Below are 19089 nucleotides of genomic sequence, written 5' to 3' on the forward strand. Positions count from 1 at the left end.
AATGGTTATAGGAAAAAACAAAGAGCAATTAAATATCTTCCTATATTTCTTCCTGCATATCCTCTTACATGTTTTCAATGGTGACATGTGTCACATAAGTGTATTAAAATATTATTATTTTCATTAAATATGACATATGTCATCATTTAAGATGGGTAAGAAGATGTAGAGGAAGAAAATATAGAAGGATAATTAATTTCTAAAAAAAAAATTCCGATAAAAGAAAACGACTACCAAGAATCTTCTACTCTAATGAATGAAAATCTTTTTGTCACATGTCACACTCTCATTCAATTTGCCAAATGTCATTTTGTGGTTATTTTGAATTAATTTATTTTCCACATGTCATTTTATGGGTTTTCCTATTTTAATAATTTCCACATAATAATTTAATGTAATAATTAAAATAAATCTCACTTCCAAATAAAAACCTCTCTAAGGTGCCACATGTCATTTTTATAAACCATTCCTATGACACATGGCATTTTCTAAGACTTTCTTACTTTTTTTCCCGCTCATGGATTTTCCTCCTCAATCGGATGTTTCAAACAATCCAAAAAATCAGGAATTAATCTTCAAAATCTTCAATCAAATCTTGCCCCAAATTTCGATCATTTGAATCGCTCTACAATTTAATTTCAAAATCCCTTAGAACCTACTTTTTCTCCATCTCCATCTCGGTTGCTGCAACATTCAAGGCAAACCAGTTTCCCATGGATGGCCATTCCCTTCCCTTCACATTCACGGTAATCTCGATTCAGGTATGCTTCATGGTCAATAACCCTAAGTTACCATCTACGAACCTTGCTTCATCCTCATTGTTTCTTTGAAATGAATCTGACATTGAAATTGAAATTTTGAAAACACTTTCATATCTTCTCTCTCTCAAAACCTATACAGATTTTGATTCTTGGTTACATCCATTGATACATGTTAACTTTTCATTCATAATATCAACAGAGGACGATTTTTGAAAGAAAACAAATGTTCGATTTCCTCTATAAATCAGGAACTATATGAGAAACTTAATAATACAATATATCAATCAAATCGATTAATTAGGAATCATCGATCTTAACTTCATCTTCTTCATATCTTCCCTGTCAGTCAATTCCTTACACGATATCTTTTCCTTCATTTTTTTTTCGCTGATGAAGATTGATACAATAAATTGTAAAACAAAGAGAGCTAAATGTATACATCCGCTTCAAATTGACTTTGTTCATGTTTTAGGTTTTACTACAGCAACAAATCCGTAAATCAAAATACAGAGAACGTTGACATCAACACAAAACCTAATGGTATGTCGATTTTATTTATAGGTTTCAACGTTAAGATTCAAGTCATCATTTTCTGATGTATTACTATGGTAACCATTATGTCTCCAGTTATCACGATTTCAGTGTTTCTTTACGTCTACCCTTGCTCTTCTTTTTCAATACGTTGGGAGAGTGTTAGTGGTCCTCGGTGTATCTCTGGATCTGGTGGAGTGTCCAAACCGGTTGAGACAGAGGATGAGTCGGTGGTGGGATTAGCCACGACTGAGTTGGAGCTAGTGGGAGCTTCAACTGTCCCTTCTAGTACTTGAAGATGAGGGGCGGCTGCAATTAGAGAAATGAGACTAAGTTTAGTTTGTTCTTAGGAACTGGAGGCTTGGAAGACTTGGTTGTTTTAAGATTACTGGAGTTGGATGACAGAGACGGACCATGTTGTTCAAACTTTCAAGTGGGAGATTGTTAGGTAAAATATGAAAGGTTGAAAACATGCGGCTTTCACATTTGAGTACTATTGTTACGACGACTCAACATTTGCGGCTTTCACATTTGAGTACTATTGTTACGACGACTCAACATTTGCGGCTTTCACATTTGAGTACTATTGTTACGACGACTCAATTTCATGTGCAAATTGCGGCTCTCTCACCTATATATATGCATGTATGTTTTGCATATTTGGTGTGCAAAAACTTGAGAGAACATCAAGTGTAGAGTGTCAAGCCAATTGTAATCTTGTGAGTGTTAATAAAATTCTCTAGTTGCAGCCCGTGGATGTAGGATTTGCACCGAATCCGAACCACGTAAAATCCTTGTGTTCTTCTTGCTTTATTTTCGTGAGTTTGTGTGTGTGTGAGAGTGTGTTTCCGCTGCGTGTACCTGATCCGATTCCTAACAACTGGTATCAGAGCCTGGTTAGCGAGGTTTTGGAGGGTACGATCGTTTTTTTTTTATCACGCACGAGTGTACCTGATTTGTATCTTGTTTGTCGTAATGGCTGAAGACAAGGTTGTAATCGAAAAGTTCAACGGTTCTGATTTTAGCTGGTGGAAAATGCAACTAGAAGCATTGCTATGTCAGAAAGACTTGGACGTGGTACTCGGAGACAAACCGGAGAAAATGGAAAAAGCTGCTGAAGATGCGTGGAACTCAAAGGACAAGAAAGCCAAGGCGGTTATTACATTGTCGTTGACGAAGAGCGTTGCTTTCAACATCATGAATGAAACCACGGCACGTGGTATGATGGAGGCTCTGTCAAATATGTATGAGAAACCATCGGCGGCTAACAAGGTGTTCTTGATGAAGGAGCTGTTCACTACAAGGATGAATGAGGAAGGCTCAGTTACGGTTCACATTAACAATCTAAATTCAATTCTGTCCAGATTATCATCTGTGGGAATTAAATTTGATAACGAGACTCAAGCATCACTGCTACTAGCTTCTCTACCTGATAGCTGGTCCGGAACAGTTACTGCTGTTACGAGTTCCGTGGGGACCAGTGGTATGACTTTTGAAGGGGTTAGAGATTTGGTTCTAGGCGAGGATATCAGACGCAAGAATCAAGGTGGATCTTCCTCTTCTGATTTATTAAATGTCGGAAGAGGTAGAGGGAATAGCAGGAATAGTGGAAGCAGTGGGAGTCGGGGAAGAAGTTCATCTAGAACTAAGAAGAATGTGAAGTGCTGGAACTGCCAGGAGGTGGGACATGTTAAGAGTCAATGTCCAAAGAAAGAATTGAACATTGCCGGTGCTGAGAGTGTGTCTGAGGATGATGCATTGATACTCAGTATGGAAAGTTCTGTGGACTCTTGGGTCATGGATTCAGGGGCTTCGTTTCACGCCATGGACAACGGGGAAACGATGGTGAATCTAAAAGAAGGAGATTTTGGAAAGGTACGTTTGGCAAATGACGAGATGCTTCAGGTAACGGGCATGGGAGATATTGATTTGGTTACTTCATTGGGAACTACATGGAGCCTGAAGGATGTCAGGGTGATTCCGGAGCTGAAGAAGAAATTGATTTCTGTTGGTCAGCTGGATAAACAAGGACTGGAAGTAAGGTTTGGTGGTGGTAAATGGAGGGTGATCAATGATAATCTAGTGATTGCTCATGGTATGAAGTGTGGGTCATTGTATATGGTTGAGGTATCTGCTGAGGGAAGTATGACCGTCCCTGTTAAGCAAGACAAAATCTGGTTCGCTAAATCTACGGCTAAGAGAGTTCATTTTGCAAACATGAATTCTGGAGCCAAGGGGATGTTAGCTGAACGAGTCAGAAATTCTAAACCATTCAGGGGATTCTGTGACAGTGGGAGCACGGGGTGTGTTTCGGGTACAGTTACAAAGAGCCGTTGGGTTTTGAAGACTAAGACTGAAAAAGTCTCTCCTGTTGAAAGTTTGCAAAGTTGGGAGAGTGTTAGTGGTCCTCGGTGTATCTCTGGATCTGGTGGAGTGTCCAAACCGGTTGAGACAGAGGATGAGTCGGTGGTGGGATTAGCCACGACTGAGTTGGAGCTAGTGGGAGCTTCAACTGTCCCTTCTAGTACTTGAAGATGAGGGGCGGCTGCAATTAGAGAAATGAGACTAAGTTTAGCTTGTTCTTAGGAACTGGAGGCTTGGAAGACTTGGTTGTTTTAAGATTACTGGAGTTGGATGACAGAGACGGACCATGTTGTTCAAACTTTCAAGTGGGAGATTGTTAGGTAAAATATGAAAGGTTGAAAACATGCGGCTTTCACATTTGAGTACTATTGTTACGACGACTCAACATTTGCGGCTTTCACATTTGAGTACTATTGTTACGACGACTCAACATTTGCGGCTTTCACATTTGAGTACTATTGTTACGACGACTCAATTTCATGTGCAAATTGCGGCTCTCTCACCTATATATATGCATGTATGTTTTGCATATTTGGTGTGCAAAAACTTGAGAGAACATCAAGTGTAGAGTGTCAAGCCAATTGTAATCTTGTGAGTGTTAATAAAATTCTCTAGTTGCAGCCCGTGGATGTAGGATTTGCACCGAATCCGAACCACGTAAAATCCTTGTGTTCTTCTTGCTTTATTTTCGTGAGTTTGTGTGTGTGTGAGAGTGTGTTTCCGCTGCGTGTACCTGATCCGATTCCTAACAGTTCATCCAAGTTTCTTCTTTAATCTGTTATTCTTATATTATATTTTTTGTTTTCAACATTTGATTATCATTACTGGATGTATGGTATTTGATTGTGATAATCCAATGATATTCAAAAACCATTTGTACATGATTTGGTGATAGGAAAACTTGATTTTGATTTTGCACTCTATGTGTTTGATAAAATGCCCATGAGAAGTTGTTTTCTATATCAAAAAATTTTACACGGTATATTGTGTGCGTGTTTGTGTTACTTGCTTTGCTCCTTCATAAATTTCCAAAAAATCCATGACTTTGTATTATTCTTTTATCTATCAAGTTTTAATGCAAGTACCTAGCATCGAAATTTCATATAGAGAAAGTAACTCGGTGATTATCTTTTGTCGATAAATACAGTGAAGACATAAGGATATATTGAAAGATTAAAGAGTTTGAACTCCATCTCAAAATTTTGTTCATGTTTCTACTGGAGGATCACAACCGGTAGCTATCATGGTTGCTTCAACAACAGTACATGTAAAGGTAATTTTTTTTCCCTTTTTGTAACTTCTGAATTTAATAAATTTGTATCCATAAGCGTCTATATAATTTTATAGTAAACTAACCATCTTTTAAAGTCTCTTTTATGTGATCATGTCATGGTGTTGTTCAAGGATTTGCTGTCTCACATTGTAAAATGAATAGTAGCCACCATGTGTTAGAAAAAATGTCACAAACAATAAGTACATAAGGATTGCATTGATTTTAATTTTAGAAAGTTTTCTACTAGATTAACCAGCTTATTTGCCTATTATTCTTAAACAATGAGTTGCTGAAATATTTCAATTTATATATGGTGGAGTAACATCGTATAGAAGTTTGAATATGATATATTGAAATAGATTTATATTTGCAGTCATAATGGTTAGCTGGTGATTTGTTTCATGTTTTTGGGTTAAGAAGTTGTTTTTTAGATCTAAGAAACAATGGCGTATATGTGTAATTTGGAGATTGTAGCGCGATGGTTAATTTTATCGTAAAGTTGGGAACTTGATGCTTTTTAGAATGAAAGCTAAGATTAAGTTAATTCCAGCTTGGTAGTTGCTGACGAATAAATTATCTAATTAAGGCTGGTTAAGCTACAAAAGCATCGATTGTTACGCTTCTATTTTATCCCATGATACCATCACTACTCACTTAATTGTTCTATATTCTTTTAGTTAGGAGTAGATTGATTTTGACCTATTAACATACTATAGTGGAGAAATCCATAAGTTATTATTAGTTGTAGGCACTCAAACTTGAAATTATTTTCTGTTGCAGATTAGCTTTTTAATACATAATGTTGATTAGCATACTATACATGGGAAGATGAACTGTTGGCATTAGCCTGTAACAAAAACGGTATATAATATATATGTTTGTAGAAACCTATTTTTGTATTAAGTTGTTATATGATAGTAACATGGTTAATAGAACAATTATAATTTTTTTGGGTCTTACGAAATCATATTTCTTATTACTCAAACAGATTTCTTACTCTCTATCTATATATTTGTTCACTACTAACCATTTATTTTCTGTCAAGCAGGATATTGAATTTGGGTTGTAGGGTGATGGAAAATCTATTATTATGAGTTTCTTGGATTTTGGTCTTTTGGTGGATTCTAATATAATATATATGAATTTTTCCATTACTATATAATATCCTTCCATATTATTTTTGTTTAATATAGATTAATGGGAACTCCAACAGAAGGTACATGGCCTAGAGTAAGATCTCTACGTAATTAGCAATGTTTATATGTTTCAACAATCATTCAAGTCAGATATGAATTCATATCTTTTCTGTGTTATAATGTGCTTCATGGTTATAATTAGCTAGATATTCCAAAATATAATGATTTAATAAGAAATTTTTGTGGGTTGTAGTGATCTAATTACTTATTGTCGCTTTTGATTTTAAATACCAAATTACTTTCTTTCATTTTGAATTTGGGAAGAGTATAAATGGTAAATTGACGGTTCGTGTGACGGACTATTAGTGTAATACAGTAACTTTGTATTTTTCATTTTCAATATTATTTTTGTATTTTCTTAATTGTTTTTACATTTACAATTAATCATAACGATTTTTTTTATCTTTTATTTTACTTTGTTACCCGTATATTACACGGGTTATAACCTAGTGTAGTAATAAATGAATATTAATTTCGTTAATAGACTTACATTTTATTTCAAAATTCCCAAATTAAAGCTCATTAGTTTATTTATTTAAATTTAAAAGAAAAATCAATTTTAATAATTTTTTATTTTTGTTATTTTCTTATAAATCAAAAGTTCTTAAATATTTAGACTTTTATATTTAATTTTTTTTAATTAACTCATGTAATACATGTGTCTTACACCTAGTGCAATGTATAAAGTACATCGAATCTAGTGTAACTTGTGTCTTAAATCCACTCCAACTAACTTAACGTATACAATTAATTTCATCATCATATGGTCATGATTTTCATAATTCAAATTCAAGCTAAAACATAAATATAAATAATGAATAAATAAACATATTATTACTAAATTTACTAACTTTTTTTTAACAGAAAAAATAGAATTTAAATAAATTAATATGTTGTTGTTTTATAAATAAATAAATAAATAATTTAATATGTTAGTTTTTTAAGGTGAATTTTAGAAAGATATTAGTTTTGGAAAGGTTTAAAAAAAACCAACCGTTGGAAGTGGGAAGTCAAAAGGTTAGTCGGTGTATTCACGCTTAATATTCCCACCTTCCTCACTCTTCCATTCTTCATTCATCCCGACGGAGAGACTACTCGCTTTCTCTGTAACTCTGCTCCTTGGAACCCAAGCAACACCATCCTTCACAACCATCTCTATAATCCAAAGAAGTTATCAAGATCGCTGTAAGTGTTCATTCTTCTCCGTTTCATTCACTCTTCACCCACCCACTGCTCTCCCAGCACCGTCGGAGACAAGTTTCTTTGAAGAAGAAGAAGAGGGTTTTATTTGGAGGGGATATCTTTCACATCACTTTATGCTCTTTTTCTTCTAGCGACACCGACTTTTCCTCTTTCGTTCATTCTCCGGCGTTCAAGTATCATCTGTCTTTCCCTCTTCGTCTCTTAGGTAACGTTCTTGATTTTTTTTTGTGTGTGTATTTTTTATTATCTTATTAGGTATTTTCAATTAGGGGAAGATTCTTCGGGTTTCCTGTCATTACTGGATTCATAATGGTATTGGGTTGTACCTATATGCATTGTAGTTGTATGACGCCCAGTTACGATGTCATTTTGGTTCGCCGTGTAAACAGAATAAAGTTAGATAAGATCTGTTGTAAACAGATAATGTTTAGTTGTGGTTATCCTATTTTATGTTGTATTCAAGTCTATAAGCTGTAACTCGGTATATATATATCAATACAACTCATACGTGAGTTTTTAAGCCAAATATTACTTTCTTCTTGGTATCGGAGCTAAAGCTCCTAGGGCTCCGAATTTTCTCTCTTTTCTTTCACAAATCCTCCTCTGATCGTCTCTTCAGATCAGGTTGTATTATGGCTTCCCAAATCATCCCTTCATCTAAAATCGCCAATGCTGTCACGTGCAAACTTACCCGCACAAACTATCTGGTATGGAAAGCACAAGTTGTGCCCATCTTGCGTGGAGTAAAATTATTCGGTTACCACAGTCTGCCCGCCCGCCAAAATCACAGTTGGAACCGGAGAAGCAGCTAAAGAAGAAGACAATCCAGCGTATGATACATGGTTCACACAGGATCAGGCTATCGTAGGAGGATTACTATCTTCCATGACCGAAGATGTGCTATCACAACTCACTCGCTGTGCAGACACCTCCAATCAACTATGGCTCTCTCTACAGACCATGTTTTCTGCCCAACACAGAGGTAACTCCATTCAGATCAGAACTCAACTTTCCAATACAAAGAAAGGTGACTTAAGTGCCTCAGAATACTATCAAAAAATGACTGGACTAGCGGATACTATGGCCAATATTGGTCACCCTATGAAGGATGAAGAAGTTATTGGCTACATCTTAGCCAGTTTAGGACCAGGTCACGGAGATCTTTGCACAGCTATCACCGTCCTAAGCAATCAGCAAGAGGTCAAGTTATCTGAATTTTATTCTTATCTTGTTGCACACGAAGCTCAGACACAAGCACTGAATGGCCCCAATGATTTTGCATCATTTGCCAATACTGTTACAAAAGAGGAAAACCCCACCCCTCGAAAAAATCAGAACAGTGGCTACAATGGTTCCAGCAGCAACAACTCTCGATCCAACTATCGAAACAATGTCAATCGGGGTAGGGGACGTGGCAGAGGCAGGTATGGTGGGGGCCCGAGATGTCAAGTTTGTGGCATTCCGGGTCATATTGCATTGAACTGCAGAAACCGATTCAACCACGCTTACCAAAACGAAGAGTACAGGAGCGGCAACAGTGCTACGTATGGAAACTACAACGGAAGCTATGTTAATGACCCGAATTGGTACCTCGACACTGGTGCTACTGATCACCTCACGAGTGACCTCGACCGGCTGTCCATACCCGAAAGATACCATGGCAAAGATCAAGTTCAAGTTGCTAATGGCACAGGTTTGCATATCTCTCATGTTGGTCAATCTAAAATTCACAGTTTAGGTCGACCTCTTCTTTTTAAAAATGTCTTACACGTTCCCCGCATTACTAAAAATCTTCTTTCAGTTGATAAACTTGTCAATGATAATCACGTGTTTATTGAACTTTTTCCTAATGTTTTCTTTGTTAAGGACATAATCACGAAGAAAACCCTCCTAATCGGTAAAAGCAAGCGAGGACTATTTCCGGTGCCCTTTTGCCATACTCCTCGTTATGTTGGGTCTAGCACTAGAGTTTCATCTTCACAATGACATCAACGTCTTGGTCATCCGGAATTCAGAAGTCTTCAAGTCTATTTTGAAGTTAAAGGAGTCTTCAGTTTGTGATGTGTGTCAACGTGCAAAGAGTCACCAATTGTCTTATAACAATTCTGTTCATGTCACTTCCTTGCCTCTTGAGCTTATTCATACCGATGTTTGGGGACCAGCTCAAGTGTCGAGTGGTGGTTTTAAATACTATGTTAGTTTTTTGGATGATTATAGTCGTTACACTTGGATTTACCTTATTAAACGAAAATCAGATGTTGAACAAGTTTTTTTATAACTTTCAAAACCATGTTGAGCGCCTTCTTAATACCAAAATTCGTACTGTCCAATCTGATTGGGGAGGTGAGTATCATAAACTTCATCAGTATTTTCAAAAGTGTGGCATTTCTCATCGCGTTTCGTGTCCACATACATCACAACAAAATGGCATGGCAGAACGCAAGCACCGCCATATTGTTGAAACTGGTTTGGCACTCTTAGCTCACTCTTCACTCCCTCTTCGTTATTGGGATGAAGCCTTCTTAACTGCCTGCTATTTTATCAATCGCATGCCCACTCGCACTATTAAAAATGATACACCTATAACACATCTTCTTCATATTACTCCTGATTATACCTTTTTACGAAATTTTGGATGTGCATGTTGGCCGCGTCTCCGGAAATACAATGCTCATAAACTTGATTTTCGATCCAAGTTATGTGTCTTCTTAGGTTATAGCTCAATGCATAAAGGGTACAAGTGTCTTGACAAACAAACTGGTCGTATTTACATTTCTCGAGATGTCGTTTTTGATGAGTCTCGTTTTCCGTTTGCCACACCCATCATCGAGTCAACACCTCATGTCACAGCTCAAGGTGTTTCGTATCCCCAATCTGAACCTAGTCTTGTGAATGACCACATGAACACATATGACTTATCTCTATTATTAGCTAACTCTCCTCATGCAGCTACAGGTCCAGTCCATAATACTCCCAGCTCAACCACAGGTACTGCTGCTGCCATCCCGATTCCGAGGATCTCGCCATTGGATGTGCCACCAACACCGGTTGTTCAGCCAACTCCAACCATGGTCACAACTCCATCTACTGCTCCGGTTACCCAAGCTATCAACGACGCTCGTGACGTTCCGGCGTCTCCTCCTTCACCATCTCCTCTTTCGGCGTCCCCTCCTGTCACCCAGCCTTCTACACAACCGGTGATTGTTACTCTAGCAAAGACAGGCACCGTGTGCCCGAAACGTTTTACGGACGGCACCATTGTCTATAATCCAAATCGGCGAGCCTTTCTAGCCGTACCAACTTCTCACAAAGCAGCCTTACTCGATCCTCAGTGGAGACAGGCCATGGAGGTCGAATTTGATGCACTTCAGAAAAACCACACGTGGGACTTGGTGCCTAAGCATCCTGGTGTTAACATAGTGGGATGTAAATGGATCTTCAAAACTAAACAGAAGCCCGATGGTTCTCTTGACAAACACAAGGCACGACTAGTTGCTCGGGGGTTTACACAACAATATGATATTGACTACCATGATACTTTCAGTCCAGTCGTGAAACCAGCCACTGTTCGATTGGTTCTCTCTCTAGCTGTTTCGAAAAATTGGCACCTTCGTCAAATTGATGTTAATAATGCATTCCTCCATGGCCTCCTACATGAAGTTGTCTACATGAAACAACCCCCCGGGTTTGAAGACACTCATTCTCCTAATCACGTGTGCAAGTTGAAGAAATCGATTTATGGTTTAAAACAATCTCCGCGTGCATGGTTTTCGAGACTTAGTAATAAATTGCACCAACTTGGCTTTCACTCTTCAAAGGCTGATTCTTCTCTCTTTGTTTTTCATCGAGGGAATCACACTATTTATATGTTGGTGTACGTCGATGACATTGTCATCACCGGTTCGTCTCAAGCGATTGTTGATCAGTTGGTTCAAAATCTATCTTCCACATTTCCTATCAAGGATCTTGGTCGTCTCAACTATTTTTTAGGAATTGAAGTCACTCATAATTCAGGGGGAATAACTCTTGTACAACACAAGTATGCATCTGATCTTCTCCATAGAGCTCACATGGAGAATTTTAAGAGTGTCTCAACTCCTATGTCTGTCACTGATAAGCTTGCGAAAGACTCTGGAAAGTTCCTAAATGAAGATGATGCCTTTAAGTACCGCAACATGGTTGGAGGATTACAATACCTCACTCTAACAAGACCCGACATATCATTTGCGGTGAATAAAGTTTGCCAATACCTATCCAAACCCACCGATATGCACTGGGAAGCGGTTAAACGAATACTCAGATACATAAAAGGTTCAATGAATACTGGGTTACACATCAAGAAGTCCAATTCAAAATTGTTAAGTGTATTCACAGATGCAGATTGGGCAGGGTGCCCAGACTATCGCAGGTCTACGGGAGGATTTGTGGTGTTCTTAGGTCCAAATCTGAATTCGTGGAGCTCGCGCAAGCAACCTACAGTGTCTCGTTCTAGTACAGAAGCAAAGTATAAAGCCTTGGTGAATGGCACAGTTGAAGTAATATGGATTCAGTCATTACTTAAAGAACTTGGGATATGTCAGCCTAGACCACCGATACTGTGGTGTGACAACTTGGGAGCTACCTATCTTACAGCGAATCCTGTTTTTCATGCAAGAACAAAACACATTGAAGTTGACTTCCATTTTGTTAAAGGTAGTTGGAGGAGCGTTGGATGTTCGGTTTATATCTTCTAATGACCAGATTGCGGATGGTTTTACTAAACCGATGTATCGGTCAAGATTGAGGGGGCATGTAAACAGAATAGAGTTAGATAAGATATGTTGTAAACAGATAATGTTTAGTTGTGGTTATCCTATTTTATGTTGTATTCAAGATCCTATGTTTAAGGATCTATAAGTTGTAACTCGGTATATATATATATATATATATATATATATATATATATATATATATATATCAATACAACTCATACGTGAGTTTTTAAGCCAAATATTACTTTCTTCTCGCCGTCATCGATCAAGAAAAGCAGATCTTTCTCTTATGATCTCTAGGTAACATGTTTAATTGTATCTTTTTAATAATGACGTGTTTTAGGCTAAGTGTACGGTAACTTTTTATGTCATGAAACTGGGTCTTTTCGTTTTTTCTTCTAAGCATGCATAATCATCGCTAAAAGTATGAAACACTATACCCAAGGATCTACTTGAACTATATCTAAAAAATTTTACTTGTTAATTGTTTTTCTGTGCAGATTAGGTGTTTGATGAAATGTCTTAATTAAGTTAAAGAGTTGTTTTGCTTTGTTTTGTGGGTGAAAATGTTTCTGGATTAAATTATGCATAGAGGTAAATAATCACAAGCCAAAGTAAAATATTTAACTTATTGAGATTTAGAAATTCAATTAGGGAAAGATAAAAGTTTCATATAAAGTTGTTTTGAAACAGTATTTGATTGTCATTGCTACAGAAATATTGGACTTATGTTTGTAATTTTCTTACTGCAGGATTTTAGAGACTGAATTCGATTTTTGGGGGCATATATCTTAATCAAACGAGGCTAGACTAAACAAGTTCAAATTGCATTAGAACTAAATGCTGAGGTGTAAATTTATCTGTTTAGATGTTTGCAACATTCATCACATGTTATAAAGCTTTCCTTTTAAGTAACAGATCTTATGCTGCCTCTCTTTTGAAGTTTGTTTGCAGATTTTCTGACATTGATACCTTACATGTAATTTTGTGTCTACATGTCTAAGTTCACTCTATTTTACTTTTTTCAATGTAATTGTATATATACTAATTTCTCCTTGTTGGTTTTGTACCTTTTTTAGACACAGTGTCTTCTCATAAGTTCATTTGTTTAACATTGCAACAGGAGTGGCTAATTGTTGATCATGCATATTTAAACATCTCTTTCCCTTTATATGATGATATTCCTTTGGTTTGTCCCCCATTATATTGTTAAAGCTTTAAATCCTCTTTTTTTTTTATGCTGCAATGTGCAAATGTTTTATTAAACTGCATGCAGTTAATGCCCAATCTTATGGATGCCGCTGTGAATCACTCATTTTTTTTTAAATTTAAATACTTTAACTTTCATTTAATCTAATGATTTCCAATTAAACTTTGCACCAGTGACAGAAGATGAACTGAAGCTGATGTTTAGGGCTCCACCTTTTTCACTGCATTTGAATCTAATTCATTTACTTCATTCCTCATGCTATATATACGTAGGATGTTGGTACATAATTTCTTCGAGAAGTCATAGTCTGAAGAAAAAGAGAACAAAGAAATCATGGTTTTCATTTTCACCTTCTTTTCTTTTACCTATATCAATCACATGGCAAGCCTTTTGTATATTTAAGTGATTGCACTGTGTGGTTTTAGGGGCAACGGGCTGGAAACGACTGGATGACATTAATGCTTCAAAACTTACTGAAGCTCAGTTTTATAAAGATGCAAATGTTTTTTTTTGCATAAATTTCTCAAATGTGCATAAGATGATGATGACAAGGATATTTATCTCCAATTAAGTGATGTATCTGCTTTATTTGTTGACGTCGACTGTCAATGGAGTCAGTTAGTTTTTTTTGCCTATTATTGATAAGTGCTGTTTGAGTTCTATGCTTCAGCAGGTGTAGATCAATTTCAAGTTTGAAATATGTTTATTATATGTCAGGTGATAACACTTCATCTCTTCATCTAGATCTAATCATTTTGGTTAACCAACAGAAACAGTTTCTTATGTTGAATCTATCTATGTCATTGGTTTGATGCTCTGTTTCTCATTTTGCACAAGTTTATCTGTAGGTTGTGGAAGAAGCAAAATGCTCTGATATTACAATGCGAATCAGAGGAATTTATTAGTGATATCACTGCACTGTTGAGGATGACAATGTGGAATCTTTCAACAGATGATATGAATGATATAGTTCTAGGGAGCTTGATGAGTCTAAAGTCACAGGTCTGTAATAGGTTCAGGATCCTAACCCGAAGGTAGAAACCTTAACCAGACCACCTGTAGTTCGAGACACAGGGAAATCTCCAGCAAAACGTCTAAGACTTTTATTCCAGCATAAAAACCTAATTAATCCCTAGAACATTAATTATATAGTCGTATTAATCCTAATCATAAACCAAAACCAAATCCTAGAAAATAGGAATTCTAAACTAAGTAAAAAACTATTATTCTAATTAAAAGGAAAGCTAAATACAAGGAAACATTTAAAAACTCTTTCTTGAATCTTGATGCTTATCCCTTCGTCGATAGACTTGACCAAAACGACCAACATGGGTCGTATCATTACTCCCCTCCCAAAAACGCACCTTGTCCTCAAGGTGGAACTCAGGAAAACGCATGTTCACATCAACCAGATTCTCCCAGGTGGCTTCATACATGGGCAAATCCTTCCAACGAATCAAAACCTCACGACCCATGGCCCCATCTCGAACACCTTCCAGCTGTTCAGGTTGCATCAACACCTCCATGTCATCAGTCAAAGTAGTTGGTAGTTGTGGGTTTGCTTCCCTGTTACCTATCGCCTTGCGTAGTTGTGAGACATGGAACACATTGTGGATACGAGCGGAGGGGGGAAGCTGCAATTTATATGCCACCTTACCAATTCGGGCTATTATTTCAAAAGGACCAAAATAGCGGGCCGCCAGCTTTTCATTCACACGCCTCGCCACAGAGTGTTGTCGATATGGTCGCAATTTTAAGAAGACTTGCTCCCCGACTTCAAATTCCACCTCTTTATGACGCTTATCAGCCTGATTTTTCATTAGTTGTTGAGCCTTTAATAAATCACCCCGCAACTGCAACAAAACTTGGTCCCTCTCCTGAAGGTATTGATCAGGCGTCCTTTGAGTTCCATAATGCAACAAATGAGGTGGATCACGACCATACAAGACCTGAAAAGGAGTAGTGGAGTGGAAGTATAAAAAGTTGTGTTATACCAATATTCCGCCCACGACAGCCAACGAACCCATTTTTTAGGCTTGTTTGAAATGAAACAACGGAGATAAGTCTCTAAACAGTGATTAACAACCTCAGTCTGCCCGTCCGTTTGCGGGTGGTAGGCCGTGCTTCTTTTTAACTGAGTACCCTGCAACCGAAACAGTTCCTTCCAAAATAAACTTAGGAAGACCCTATCTCGGTCAGACACGATAGATTCCGGAATCCCATGTAAGCGCACAACCTCTCGGAGGAAAACAGTAGCAACTGTTAAGGCAGTATAGGGATGCTTTAACGGAACAAAATGTGCGTATTTACTTAAGCGATAAACAACCACAAAATGACTGTAAACCCATCTGACTTTGGCAAACCATCGATGAAGTCCATAGTAACTTCGGACCATACCTTATTGGGTAACTCTAGAGGTTGTAATAACCCGCTAGGCGCCATGGTAGAATACTTTTGTCGTTGACAAACATCACACTCTGCAACCATTTTTGCAATGTCGCGCTTCATTCCCACCCAAAAAACCTCCCGAACCATGCGTTGATACGTCTTTTGCACTCCCGAATGCCCCCCTATAACACCATGATGAAATTCAAGAAATAATTTTGGAATCCAGCTTGACTGACGATTAAGAACCAATCGTCCCTTATACAACAAACGGTTGTTTTTAACAGAATAACCCAATGGTCCCTGTTGCCGGGAAGTAATACGCTGCTTGATGACCTTTAATTCTTCATCATGTTCTACTTCCCTCCACAACTCGTCCCAATCTACCCTGCAGTCCGACGTTAAGGCCCCAAGCTGAACCGAAACATCCCGACGAGACAGTGCAACTGCAACACTGTTTTCCTTCCCGGGTCGATGAACAATGTCAAAATTATACCCTAATATTTTTGTTAGCCACTTCTGATGGTCCTCTGCAACGGTACGTTGTTCCAATAAATATTTGAGACTGCGCTGATCGGTTCGAACCAAAAACTTTCTCCCGAGCAAATAAGGACGCCACTTTTGTATAGCAAAAACGATAGCCATCAATTCCCGTTCATAAACTGATTTCATCCGAGCGCGAACACCTAAAGTATGGCTATAAAAAGCTATCGGCCTGTTATCCTGCATCAAAACTGCTCCAAGACCATATCCCGACGCATCTGTTTCCACAATAAAAGTTTTGTGAAAATCGGGTAAAGCCAAGACGGGTACCTCGGTCATTGCTTGTTGCAACAACCTAAATGCGTTGGTAGCCTCCTCGGTCCATTTAAAACTATCCTTCTTTAACTGGTTTGTTAATGGCCTAGCAATGAGGCTATATCCCTTTACGAATTTTCTGTAATAACCGGTTAGCCCTAAAAACCCCCGTAGTTCCCTAAGCGTTGTAGGAACTGGCCAACTCATCGTAGCGTCAATTTTAGATGGGTCTGCCTCCACGCCTTCTGCCAAAACTATATGCCCCAAATATTCAATTTTACGTTGTGCAATCGCACATTTTTTCTGATTAGCATAAAGACGATTCTTTTGCAATACTTCCAACACAATAGTTAAATGCTCGACATGCTCCGACTCGGTTTTACTATAAACAAGAATATCATCAAAAAAAACTAGCACAAAACGTCGTAGGAAAGACTGAAAAACCTTATTCATCAAAGATTGGAATGTAGCGGGCGCGTTGGTTAACCCGAACGGCATGACCAAGAACTCGTAATGACCTTCATGAGTGCGGAAAGCGGTTTTTGGGACATCCCCGGCCTTCATGCAAATTTGATGATACCCCGATTTAAGATCTAAGCTTGGAGAATATAGTAGCTCCATGTAATTCGTCGAGTAGCTCGTCAATGACAGGAATTGGAAATTTATCGAGAACAGTTGCTTTATTAAGCGCTCGATAATCCACACAAAACCTCCAACTGCCGTCTTTTTTCTTCACCAACAAAACCGGACTCGAAAAAGGGCTAGTACTTGGCTGAATTATACCTACGTTGAGCATTTCACGAACTAGCTTCTCGATCTTATCCTTTTGTGCGTGGGGATAGCGGTAGGGCCGGACACTAATTGGAGCGGTGCCCTCGTGAAGGGTGATGGCGTGCTCATGGCTGCGATGGGGGGGGGGGGGGGGTAAACCGATTGGCATGCGAAAAACCATTTCGAATTTCTTAATAACCTCCTGAATGGCCGGCGGTGGAAGCGGGATTGGCGACGAAATTTCCGCTGAATTCATGTGAACTAAGAATCCCGTGTCTTCGTTGTGACATAGCTTAAGCATGGACTTGCAAGATACCAACGTTCTTGTTAGGCTCGGATCACCTGTAATGGTGATTTGACGACTACCATCCCATAACTTCATCCATAATTCTCGCCAATTGACTGTCATATCGCCTAGTGTCCGAAGCCAAGAAACCCCAAGAATAATATCCGATCCCCCTAAATTTAAGGGATAGAATTCTTCAACAACTTGTAGCTCTGGTAAATTTAATACGACTCCTTTGCATGTACCATTACTTTTTTCCCACATATCGTTCCCAAGCCGTACCCGGACTGCACCTGTTCCCGAAACTGTCATTCCCAATTGAGCAACCACCTGCTTAGAGATGAAGCTATGTGTTGCTCCGCTGTCAATTAAGACTAGCACAGGCAATCCTCCGATGAAACCCTTCACCCTCATGGTTTGAGGAGACGTGAGTCCGCTTACCGAGTTAAAGGATACCTCGATTTCATCGAGGTGTGCGTGTTCCAACCCTTCTCCCACTTCATTATCCTCTTCCTGTTCATCGATGATCAGCACCTGAAGTGTCTTACCAGGACAACGATGGCCTGGAGAAAACTTCCCGTCACAACGAAAGCATATGCCCTTGGATTTTTTCTCAGCAAATTCGGCTTCTGTTAAACGCTTGAACTGACCAGTAAGGCCTGTCGAATTAGTACTAGTCAGGTTGGTACCCTTGTTGCCTACGTTGGTTGAAGACGAAATGCTAGAAGCTCCACCTGATCGACTAGATCCGCTGTTGTTGGACCGAATTACCCCACCACTAGTCTTGGGTGTGCCGATATTGAACTTGTTTTCGTCGATCATAACAGCAAGAGTCATGGCTCTGGCCAAATTTGCTGGCTGTAAAATACGAACGGCCGAACGTGTGTCATCCTTGAGACCATTAACGAAGGTGCCTTCTAAGACGCTTTCTGGTATGTCTCCCAACTGACATGATAGTCTTTCAAAATTGCTTACGTAGTCACGTACGGTTCCCTCTTGTCGGATGGCGAGAAATTGATGATAGAGATTGCCTTCACCTGTTAACTGGAATCGCTCCAACAGCCGTTCTTTTAATTCCTCCCAAGAGCAGAACGGGTCCCTTGCTTGACTCCAACGAAACCAAGCCAACGCCTTGCCGTCCAAGCAAATCGCTGCTGCCTTCAAACGATCGCGTACGCCAATGTCTTGGATCTCAAAGAAATGCTCCACCTTATAAATCCATACAAACGCGTCTTCCCCTTCAAAAATAGGAGCCTTAAGCTTCCGAAATTCTCCCATTTGTCGACCCCCACCCTTGCTCTTATCGTCCTTAGGTCCCTTTTTGAAGGACCCAAACTCGAGCTCAAATTCAGGTTCTTCCTTGTCCATCGCCTCCTCTTGAATAATCTTCCCCTTGACAGTCTTCGCCAAGTTATTGATAGCTTGCAGGACTTCTGTGAATTGTGCAGTATTCTCCTTCTTGGCGAGGTCAGCTTCCTCTCGAATCTTGGTAAGATCCTGTTCCAAGGCTGCAACACCTGCCTCCAATCCAGCTATTTTCTCAGTATTTGTTTTTGACAT

The 19089-nt window shown here is 38.7% G+C and overlaps 1 protein-coding gene and 1 long non-coding RNA gene across 2 annotated transcripts; one reads left to right on the plus strand and one right to left on the minus strand.

Annotated features, from left to right (window-relative positions):
• The first annotated feature begins 518 nt into the window (after positions 1 to 518).
• LOC145112365 (uncharacterized) lies at positions 519 to 6150 on the plus strand. The gene is made up of 3 exons (XR_013710515.1): positions 519 to 761; positions 4804 to 4929; positions 5978 to 6150. It is a non-coding gene; the product is annotated as an uncharacterized LOC145112365 (long non-coding RNA).
• A 10908-nt stretch (positions 6151 to 17058) lies between these two features.
• LOC145113949 (uncharacterized) lies at positions 17059 to 19089 on the minus strand. Its single transcript, XM_079049983.1, has one exon. It carries the CDS (start codon positions 19087 to 19089, stop codon positions 17059 to 17061), a length of 2031 nt encoding a protein of 676 aa, XP_078906109.1.

This window comes from Lactuca virosa, chromosome 5 (assembly GCF_052849685.1).
Source record: "Lactuca virosa cultivar CGN04683 chromosome 5, Lactuca_virosa_CGN04683_v6, whole genome shotgun sequence".
In the NCBI taxonomy this organism is placed as follows: Eukaryota; Viridiplantae; Streptophyta; class Magnoliopsida; order Asterales; family Asteraceae; genus Lactuca; species Lactuca virosa.